The sequence below is a fragment of the Aedes aegypti genome, chromosome 2, assembly GCF_002204515.2.
Source record: "Aedes aegypti strain LVP_AGWG chromosome 2, AaegL5.0 Primary Assembly, whole genome shotgun sequence".
Lineage (NCBI taxonomy): Eukaryota > Metazoa > Arthropoda > Insecta > Diptera > Culicidae > Aedes > Aedes aegypti.
The window spans coordinates 413,827,949-413,840,083 of NC_035108.1; the positions used below are offsets into that span (position 1 = coordinate 413,827,949).

General features: G+C 35.0%; 1 protein-coding gene across 8 annotated transcripts in view; it reads left to right on the plus strand.

Moving 5' to 3' along the window:
• Positions 1 to 12,135, plus strand: part of LOC5567979 (sodium- and chloride-dependent GABA transporter ine) — an 82,964-nt gene that overhangs the window by 29,411 nt on the left and 41,418 nt on the right. For all 8 annotated transcript variants that reach the window (XM_021847377.1, XM_021847372.1, XM_021847373.1 and 5 more), the window contains one exon: positions 1,816 to 2,041. In XM_021847377.1, the coding sequence (XP_021703069.1) occupies positions 1,816 to 2,041 (226 nt within the window). The remainder of the gene's footprint in view (positions 1 to 1,815; positions 2,042 to 12,135) is intronic.

A 12,135-nucleotide genomic window follows, 5' to 3' on the forward strand; every position in this document is an offset into this window, starting at 1 on the left:
CTGGGAGAATTTTCAAAACAATTTAGCATCGTTAGAGAAATTTTTGGAAGGATACCTCCAAGAATTACTGGAGAAATCTATGGCGTCTGGATGAATCCTTGGATGATTCCATGAATATATTTTAAAGGGTTTTCAGGAAGAATCATAAGAAGAATTCTTATAGCTCTTTTTCGAGGAATCTACGAAAAAATTTCTAAAGATTCTGTTGAGAATACTGGTGAAAATTTCTATAGGTATCTCTAGATCCTCAAGTAATTTACTGCAAAGATTCTTGTACGATTTTATATACAAATTGTAGATGAATCAAACGAAAATAGGAAAAATTGATCTCTTTAAAACTTCACACAACAGTTTCTTTTATGATATTCTGATAAAATTCTTATAAATATCTGCAGTATGAGTAAAAGGTATCTACGATCTTTAAGAAATATTTCATCAAATACTTTGGACGCAGTGAAGAAGGAGAAACAGCCTTTCACCAAAAATGGATTTTTTTTATTTATGCAAGGTAGCCAGCTTTGGATGTAGGGTACACAACTTCCTGTTATATAGAATTAAAGATAAATTCATTTTCAGAGATTTTATTTTGTAATTCCCATTTGCGTCATGATAACTATTGCCATAAAACCCAAGCCTCGAAGAAAAAACAATCCTGGCAAAAATATTCATCACCATCAATAATACGAAGTTTAAGGTGAAGATGAATCGAAGCCAAACCTCAAGTTTTCAAGAGCACGGATCTGGAGAACCGAACACCCGTTTGAGCTGAAAACTTAATCGATTGGTTACCACCAGCGAGTGACCAATCGATTAAATTTTCAGCTAAAACGGATGTTTGGTTCTCCAGATCCGTGCTCTTGAAAATTTGAGGTTTGGATTCGATTTATCTTCACCTTAAATTCAAATAAAATACGACAATTCTCAACGATAACATGTCCTTTAAGCATAATTGTATCATAATTACATTTGTTTTTAGCTAATATATCTCTATTTTGCGATGTTGAGATATGTATACAACACAAATGGGAAGCAACTTTTATGATAACAGATGTTATTAATTTTATGATTATGTATTCTTGTAAATCTATAAAATCAAAACGTCACACTAAAAAATGTATCCTTCTTATTATTATTGAGCAATTCTCACTGAGACCGAGCCGCCATCGACACCCATCGTTGGAATTCCAATTTTATGTCACTGATCGATAGTATATGCTAAAACTAGAAGGTGGTCCTTTCGGATTTCTCATATTACTCTAGCTAGCTAATCAGTATGCGAAAGAGCCCATTTGATTTGATGAATCTTAGGTATTTTTTCGCTTGATATGTCTCATGTTTTCCTTGGAACACAAAGCAAACTTAGTGGTATCTTATAGAAGAAGAATGTAGCTTCCATTTGAAACTATGTTCAATAGTGAAGTTTTCTACGACTTTGCCGAAAACATTATTCATTAGCAATGTATCTTCAATTTTGTAAAAAAAGTGGAAATATATCTCATAACAAAAATAATACTTTTTATAAGGGGTTTCTACAGCCCGCTAAAAATCTCTGAAGTTTTCTACGACTTTGCCGAAAACATTATTCATTAGCAATGTATCTTCACTTTTGTAAAAAAGTGGAATATATCTCATAACAAAAATAATACTTTTTATAAGGGGTTTCTACAGCCCGCTAAAAATCTCTAAAGACATCATATCTCTAAAACCAACTTTAAGGGCGCCAAACATTTTCGATCACGAATTTAGGGTTCAGAAAGCACTGTGCTGCACCCCCCAACACACAGAATAACATCAGATTTTTTAAACCTACTCTAGCGACGGACCGGACGGGGATTGCCGATGCTCATCTAAGTCCGACCATCATTCGAACCGGGTCGTACATTTTCAGCGAAGTCGGCGGAACCCCTCGGCTGTTTTCCGATGCAACATCGATCCGATCGTTGGCTTCAATCGGCGTGGGGTCCACCGATGGCCGGCGGATGGTGATTCGACGAGTGCCAAATTCACCAACCGAGCTGCTAACCATCATCAATCCACCGACGTAAGTGCGAAGAACAAATAGTACTATATTATACGACCAAAGACTACTACATCTTGATTAGATCGATGCGACACGATGCGATGGGAATTTTTCAATTATATGCCATTGCGAATATCATGATGTGACAGTTCGGTTTATAGCACCGTACGCCACCACTTGAGAGGTCCTCGTGTCAGAGAAATTATCGAAAAATGTAGCGACGATTAGAGCTGGCACGCAATCGTCATTAGAGGGAGACTTACTATCTAGGAAGTTCTTATTTACTGAATGTATTTAAGATCTCTTATTGCAGATTCAGAGCAATCTTAAGTATTATTAGATTAAGTAATTGAATGGTGTAACGGGAATGGCCTTGAATAGGATCGTTCCTGATGACAATTTGAATAATAATAATCAGATAATATTATTCTATGACCAGTAGAGGTTGGAAGTTTTTTGTTTGGTCAAATACCTAAGGTGTTTGGAGCTGATTACATGCAAAATTTAAGCAATTTACATAGCAATAAAATGTTGAAAACGAGATTCATTTTAAAACAGGTTTAAAAAAGCTTCCCTCTAAAACTGTTTTTATTTTTTTTGTAAATTATTTTCTCAAACCGTATGGGAGTAACTGAAAATAAATTATTCTTGGAATCAAATAGAGAAGAATCGAAAAAAAAACTATAAAATATCACCTAACTCAACTATCATCTTGAATTTGCATCAAAAGTTGAAATAGCTTTGATAACTTCTAACTTTCAGTTGGATAGGACTTTTCGCGGGTCTAAACAACTAAACCGCGGATTAATTGCGGCACAGCATGCGACATGTACAATAAGGAGAGGAAATTTCCATTACCGAACAGTTCGAGAATTTCAATAAACCCTACCAAACTCATATCGTTCACGAATTGGTACTCTACAATGCATTAAAATGTTAGCAAAATCCAACAGAGAATGCTTTCTAGTTGAAATACCAACATTTCAGCCTTAACCTGAGACAACAAATGAGCAACGCTTTGTCGAAACAAGTAAGCAAATTGTCTACGACCTACATTTGCGAGCCAGTCGTCCATCAGTTATTCTATCAAATCATCCTGACCATGGACCACAAATTGCTCTTTTCGAAAGAAACTCCTGCTCACAATTGTAGCCACTTGCTTCCAGAGAGATAATCACGTATGCTAGTCACGGCTTCGATGGGGGAATACGGAGTCGATGAGACATGACTTATTTAAAAAATAATACATTTTCATTGAAAAAAGCTTATGTTTCTGCTAGTAACTTGGGATTGAAGAATCTATCGAGATGTCTTTCCAATATTTCTAGTTCAAAAATAAAAAATTTCATATTTTTTAAGTATGTATATAATTCTACTTTTTTGTCCCAATCGCTAAAATAGCGCTTATTATTTAATATAGAGTTGCTAAACCCATCAGGATTTTGGATAACCGTAGTTCGGGGTAACATTGATCAGTTTTTTTAGGATGTTTCTAAAAAAATATTTGAAACTATAAATTTGAAACTTAGCCTTAGCCGAACGGTTGGAGTCCGCGGCTATAAAGCAAAGTCATGCTGAAGGTGTTTGGGTTCGATTCCCGGTCGATCCAGGATCTTTTCGTAATGGAAATTTCCTTCACTTCCCTGAGCATAGAGTATCATCGTACCTGCCACACGATATACGAATGCGAAAATGGCAACCTTGAGCTAAGAAAGCTCTCAGTTAATAACTGTGGAAGTGCTCAAAAGAACACTAAACTGAGAAGCAGGCTCTGTCCCGGTGAAGAGGTAATGCCAAGAAGAAGAAGAACCGTGAAGAGTCATCTACTGACAAATACTTTCGATCAACTTGCTGAAATCAAATTGTTTTAGAAAATTCGGAAAAAAATTGCAATTGTTTTCTCAAATTGGTAATTGCAACCGCATAGCACTGATCATTGCTTGCTATTGAAAATGCTCTCTCGATGAATGTTAATTTTTACCAGATGGGGCATTCCGATCAAATCAACCCTGGATTACGGTATTGATTGTTGAAAATGCATTACCGTAATCCGGGGGCTATTTGGATCTTTCTTTATTTTTTTATTTGGAAATGCAAATGTTTCATATTTTTTAAACGTAGACACTGCCACCCAACGCTCATGATTATATACTGGATATGATTTTCTGAAAGTTTATAACGTTTATAAAAAATGTTGGGCTATTGTTTAATTCACTGATGTAAACAATCTTCGGTAATGTTGAAAATGTCTTTACCGTAATCCGGATGCAAATTGATCACTTGATAGTTTTGTCGGTAGCTGGAATTGAAGAAAGCATGGATGAAAGTGACCAAAAGAGTTGGCTCCACCATGCATAAAATGTAATGAGGGGTCTTAAGGGAAAGGTGCGGACTTTCAGCAAAGGAAAGGACATTGAATAAAGTAATTATGCCAAAACATAGTCCATATGTCTTTGTTCATTCCCTGAAGTTTTCAAGAAAATGTGACTTAACATAAATTTTTGGCGGACACTTTTGTCTGGTGCATTGTTTTGGGGTACAGGCCTTATATATTGGATTCAGTCATGCAGGTTTTCCAGCTTGTATGTTGATTTATGTACTTAATTTACCACAGAAATAACTTTTTAAATGTTGAAAAATACAATTCAACGGATAGACACATAATATTTCTTAAAAATATTGTTTCAGCCGTATAAGAGAATCGGAGAATGTTTATGAAGAGTGCAAGCATGTTGAAATAATCGATTACATTGATCGATTATCGTGCGATTCTGATAAAATCATGTCTCATATGAAGGTTTATGTCCTTTTTTGCATGCTCGGTCTATATTATAACTTTAATAATTGGTGAACCGTCGTTTAAAATTGACTCAAAACCAGTGAAACTAGTATTTTATACAACTTTGAGGATCTATAGTTCAAAATTGAATCGGCAATAGGTACTTGGTAGAATAAGTTCTTTTTGTGACAATTTGTGGCTGCGTCACTCTCTACAGAAAGCAGGGCATTAGATTGACAAGCAAGCTCAGTTCTCAGTTTATGTTCAGTGTTATTCATGAGTACATAGAAACATGATTGATAACAATGTTTTTTCACAGAAATAATAAAATTTGTAGAAAAGGGCAAACATTAAACCAAGTGCGAAAAAATAGTTCATTGTCCCTAGATATATTCTAGAATAACAAATTTGAAATACCGTCGATGGGGGTGACAATGGGTCTAGGGGGTGAGATTGGGTCAAAACGGAAAAAAATGATTTATGAAATATTTCAGCTAATAACGCTGATATTTATATATTTATAATTCATATGTTAGGGAACATATTATAACACAAAATTATTCACAATATACATTTAAAGAAATAGTAGTTTTTGTTTAATATACCAACAAACTTGTATGTTGAAACTAGACAAAATTAACAACATTAAATTTCATATGAAAGTATGATTAAAATTTTGGTCATAATAATAAGACAAAAAGTTCCAGAACATTTTAAAATCATCCTCGTCATCTTCAAATTTTAGATTGGCCTTTTAAGCCTAGGGTTATGGAAACAGCTAATGTTGTCAAGAAACGCAATAAAAGACCTTTGCAAGTATACTAAGTAAAATGTTTCTTACTCATTTGGTAATTTAGCCTTTTCATAAAAAAAATAACCCATTTATGCCCTTTCCTTTATGATGCTTTTCTACTGTATCGAATAAAGTTTGAGTCCGAGAAAAATGTCATATTTTGCATCAAAATTTACTGGTTTTCATCAAATTTTACATACATCTCGGAAATCCCGAGATTCCCGGGACGACATTATTTAATCCCCGGGAAATGTAAAATCCCGAAACATCTCAAATCTCTGGATATTTTGTCCGGGGATGTCCCAGGAGGGACACTATATGACCAATCGATAAAATTTTCAGCGCAAACGGTTGTCTGGTTCTCTAGATTTATGCTCTTGAAATTTCGAGGTTTAGCTTCGATGCAGTGTCTCCACAACAACATCCGCAAAATGCAAAAGTTGTATTTTTTTTTCTTGAAAGACAATCATGATTCATCAACTGGAGGCATTAAATTGTCCTATTCTTACACCAGTAACATAAAATTCATTTGTAATTTATATACTCAATTTTTAATTTCAGTGCTTCTAGATGAAACTGAATGCGTGTGTGTGCACCTACTCTCTTTCTCGTCGCATTCGCTCTTATAGTCAGATTGGCTTCGTGCAAGCGGAGTTTATTTTTGTTCGTTTTCGCACTGATCGGGAATCATTTGGCTGAATTTTCACGACACTGCTTCGATGCATCTTCACCTTAACTGCAATATACCTAAAAATAACATTTCTGTTTTGGAAAACTTAGGTAAAATGTAAAATTTTGATGATGTTTTAGCCCGATCGGGCATTAGATTAATACGTAGATTTCAGTCAATTTGCAAATTTTCCTTTATAAAGCTTGAAATTTTGTCTCCCCATGGGCCAAAAATGGTTTCTAAATATTTATGCAAAAACTAATACATCTCGAAGCATCCTTACGATAGATCTAGTTACCTAACATAAAAAAATCATACACAGAGAAACAAATTTTGAGTTTACTTTGCCCAAAATTAAGTATATCGATTATACTTTGAACCCAAAATCTCTCGGTATTCTCTTTCTTCCTCACAAGTTATAAAATAGATAGAGCTGCATCAACCCAACGGGGATCCTTTAGCCCAATAAGTCAATTTTAGGTAAATGCAACTTTTCTTATGCTTGGGTTGAAAAAACTAAATTTTACGTTAAATCAACCCAAAATTGAGTATATTTTTCCAATGGAATTAAAGGCAAACTACCTAATGGGGATCTTGGAAATTTACCCAAAATTGAGTTATTGGGCTCAACTAAGGAATCGCATTGAAACAACTCAAAATTGAGTTGAATCGTGTCGCCGTGATAATATTGATTTTTTATTTCTCTTCATGCAATGAAAGTTCGACCGAAAATTACAATTTTCTCGTCAAAAAACAACAAATAGCTATTATTCCCAAAACCTAGTTGATTTTTATAATATTTGGAGTGGAAGTTACTTGCTTGAACACCGTTTGAGCCGATATTTATAACATTTGTTTTGTATTGAGTTAGAAATCTCTAAAAATAATCTTTTGTACAATCGAATTTTTTCCCCACCTTACTCTAAACATGATGGCTCAAATAAAACCAAAACTCAGATCACAGGTCTCTGAGAACCAGCTGCTACTACATTTAGCTTCCACTTTTTTCCTATCTTGGTGATTCGCTTCATTAAGAACTATCCTTGAAAATGAATTTTAAGTAATCTTACAAAACCTATTATTAATCATTTCTTCTTCTTCTTGGCATTGACGTCCTCACTGGGACAGAGCCGGCTACTCAGTGTAGTGTTCTAAGATCACTTCCACAGTTATTAACTGAGAGCATTCTTTGCCTAAATTGCCATTTTTGCATTCGTATATCGTGTGGCAGGTACGATGATACTCTATGCCCAGGGAAGTCAAGGAAATTTCCATTACGAAAAGATCCTGGACCGACCGGGAATCGAACCCAGACACCTTCAGCATGGCTTTGCTTTGTAGCCGCGGACGCTAACCACTCGGCTAAGGAAGGCCCCCATTATTAATCATTTATGTATTTTAAATATTTCTTAAACCTACAATGTCCATAAAGGAATTAGAAGAAATGGAAAAAATAGCACTCGTATTCTCATACAAATGTTTTAATTTCCTAATATATTTCTGCATGCCATATTAGGGTGATTCAAAATTTGTAAAAGTTCGAAAATCCATCCTCCCATATCTTCCCTACCATCCTTACCTTAACAAGAGTATTCTGAAAAGTTTCCAGCCTTTCCGGTGGTGCTTTAAAGGTGGTCCAAAGACAATGTAGGTTTGTATGGAAATTACTGTAAAAAAATATTAGGAAATTTTTCAAACACATTAGTACTGGAATGCAAGTACATACAAAATTCATCTCATGGTGAAAACTCATTCTTTGAACCTTAATAAAGGATGTTGCTGAAGAAACCAATAACTTTTAAGCTTATTTTGTTTGGGATTTTAGAAGCTATTTGCATAATCCCTTATGAAGCTAACGAATAACAAACAAACTCATGAATATATTTTCTCCTATTCGTAGGATTGAATTGCTCTCTTCAGAAAATTTCTTTATTACGATTTGAAGAATGAGTTTTCACTTTGGGATGTTAAGTTTGTACTTACATTCCAGTAGTAACATGTTAAGAACATTTTTACAAATTTCTCCATAGTAATTTCCAAACCTATATCGTTTTTGGGCCACTTTTAAATCACCACCTACCCGAGCAAAGTTGGGTAACAAAAAGATAACAAGTTGTGTTATCCGATAACAAGCATTTGATAACATAGTTTGTTTTCATTTTGGTTGAATAAGCAGGCAACATAACAAACGTGATAACAACAGTTTATACTAAAGATATCATATAAATATCTCATTGTGTTATCATTGGAAACACATTGATAACAAGTTTTGTTATCCAGCCAATTTCCCTCATTGATAACTCATTATGTTATCAATTAGTTATGAAGATCGAACTATGATAACAAATATTTGGCGTCATTCACCCGTCGGTGGCATCCTCGATCTGACAGCTCAAAATTCGTTGATAACAAGAGGCTTCGTATTGATAACAAAAAATAACAAAATGAAATCATGATGTACATCTTGTTATCACTATGTTATGCGGTTGTTATTCGACTTTTCTCGGGTAGCGGGACAAAATATGCGTAAAACGGCAGTGTAGTATTTATTATTTTAGACAGTGTAGAATAATTTTGCAAAACCTGCACAAGCTTGGAATATCTGGAAAATTCATTTATGTAATCCAGTAGACACCCTGCAATCATGAAGTACCTATTTTACACCACGTTCCCCCCGAATGGATAGTCCACCGTGTAGGTTTGGATCACCGTGAAATACCCGGCCCAGCTAGTGCGTTGCGGATTTTGTGTACTTAACATTCAAATGTGATGCCCGTGTGTGGTGTATGGCTCTGTGCTCTCAATTGAGGAAATTGTCATCAGGCGGGACTGTGACTGGCTGACTGGCTGGTCAAGTGACGACCGTCCCCGCAAAGTGGTATAAGGTGTACTTTATGATTATGGAATTATCATCATCATCACCATCATCCGAAACCGGGCTTACAATGGCACAGTGCTCACTATCAAATTGTGCATTTTTTTTTCGCTATAAACCGAACACAATTGCATTCGCGATGCATGCAAATGTTCAATTTTGACTTCGCATGCAAATTGTCATTGTTACATAAGGGAAGAGGAGATTTGAATTACACAGCTTAGAAAAAGAGATCATTCGAATAAACATGATTAATCATAGTTGCTATGCGCAACTTCCAGTTCCGGGAGAGTGGGGGTGTATCCACAGGTACTTCCGAAGCCCACCACACCGAGCTTAATTAAAATTGACATCTCATCACATAACCGTTAGCCATGTATGTAAAATAGATGGTATACCTATTGCCAGACCAAGAGCGATAAAATATGGTTCAAAACAGTTTTAACCTATGTGGCGAGCCGCGATCATGGATTGCAAATTGAATTAGACAGCAATATTTCAAACTGATGGCAGCCGCCTGTCAGCCATTGTTTTCTTTGCGTTGATTGGCTTCACCGAACTACCGCCCAGCTCGGGGATATATAGTTCAAAATAAAACATTGAGTAGCTAAAAAATGGGCACGAAACCTAATGGAAAAATTGTTTCTCTTTAGTTTCATAAAAGTACAGGTTGTTGAATTATCGCAAAAAAGCCCAAAAAGCCGTAGCCTCATCCTAAGGTCAAGCTGAGAATGGCGAGTTCAAATCTCACCGGTCGAGTATCTTTGTGAATTGGAAATGTTCTCGACTACTCGTACTGTGAGACTATCAAAAACAAATAAACAGTAGAATAGAAGCACCGGATTTGGCCAGACTAGAAGAAAATATTAAAAAAAAATGTATATGGAAAGCTCATGTATGTACTGTAAATATGCCAAATGAAAGCTCTCGTTGGTCAATGTACGCCAACGGAACCAGTATTGCCAATATTCAGCTTTGTCTTGCTTCACGGACTAGTCAAGTTAGTAATCCAAAGCTTCTTCAGAAATCAGTACCACTATCTCCAGGAATCCGCAAATTAGGAATCCAATAATTTTTTCCATTTTTTTAGGTCAGACCTAGAAATTTGTCAAAAAATGCAAGAAAAATCAACCAGAACAATCATTTATTTTATTAACAATCCACTAATTGCTTCTGCAGTGATTTTTTTTAGAGTTTTTTTAAATAACTAGTCAATTAAAACCTCGACTCCCGTTAGGATTCATGCAAAGACCTCATCAAGACTTTGCCATGAACATATTAGAAATCTATCAAGCATGTTACTAAGAACCTTTCCAGGAATATTTAAAATCCTGCTTGGGAATATACAAAAGTTGTGTAATACAACTAACTAACCGTAAAGTTAATCAAAATATTCCATGTAAAGAAATGAAAGGAAACCAGATTTAAATCCTGAATGAATAAATCAATTGACATCTTTCTCTCAAACTGGAACCGATTTTTTGTCACCTTAAATTTGCTAATTAATTACTAAACAATTGAAATTGTTCTTCCAACAGAATTGATAATTGAATAAAATCAGTGACGTTACCAGTTGACATAACTATTCCACACTATAACCGGATTGCTCGTCGAATTTCAACATTTCATATTGCGTCATTCAATTATTGCAATTAGCTAGAATATATTTATCTTATTTATATTTTTATAAAACTGATCCACAAATTATCGCTGCCCGTCAGTCACCCCGCTAAAGTGCCACTCACTCAATTATGGGGGCAATGAAACAATATTCTTTCTCTTTATGTCTGTAATCTGGAGTTTTATGAGAGCTAAACTACATGTCATCTGATAAGAGACAAAATCAAGTTTTACGTCTCTTGTCAGAGAACAACGAATCGTAAAATCTTATTACCTTGGCAGATAGGGGCAATGAGGAAACATTAGTGTCAATGGCTACTTCAAGTGTTAGAATGAGGCTGTGATTACTCTGAGAGATTGATGGATTTGAGTAGAATTTCTTGTACTAAACCAGGATTTGAATTACTCAACAAATACAATACAACAATACAACAAGTACAATGAAAATATCCAACACAAGCACACGTCTTCAAATTGTAAAGCGCATCGAAATGATTCGGAAATATAATATTCTTAACCGTTTATCAATCATTTACATAAGTAATGTAACTAAACGGTGAGCATTACGTTAGTTATGCGATTATGGGTAGGTTTGAAGACAATGTTTAATAACTAGTTTGTCAAATTTTGGATGCTCACATATGTGAGAAGCGGAAAAAAGCAGATGATTGGTAAGATGACAAAATTTGAAAAGCTACACAAAGAACCATTCTCCTATTGAACCCATTTTGGGTACGTTTGCGATCCAATAATATCGTATGATACGAATTCAGCAAACAGTTTCTTTTATATATAGTACCCATTCCCCACTTGGCAACATTTCATTCAAACCATACGAGTATTCGACGCGACAAATTTCCAGCAAACATACATTTGAAGACCCTTTTAGCATGCAAATGTTTGTTTTGTTTTCTCGATTCATGATATAAAAAATATTTGCTCGTTTATAGCCTTTAAAAGTGATCCCAATATTTTAAAGCCTATTGACTCGTTCACTTTGCATATCCACAATAGTCAAGGTGAATGATACAGACAGATCTGGGCACCTAGCAGAGATAATGTGCTTTACTTGAACAAATGCGGTAAGTTATATTCATACATAGTTTAGCTTTAGTACTAGCAATCTATACCGTCAAACAGACATAACAATTATAATAATTTGCGATCAATTTATCGTCGCATAAACATGATCGTCCATTGCTTAGATTGTACTGTGTTGCCCATAACTGACTATTTGTAACATTCGACAAAAGTAGGCGTTGAGTAGTGGCATACCAAATGTTCATGGCAGTATGAGAAGAAATTAAAATTTCTAAAAATTACCTGTAACTCAAAAGTGCTTTTTTGAGGCTAGAATTTTATACCTCATATCGCATAT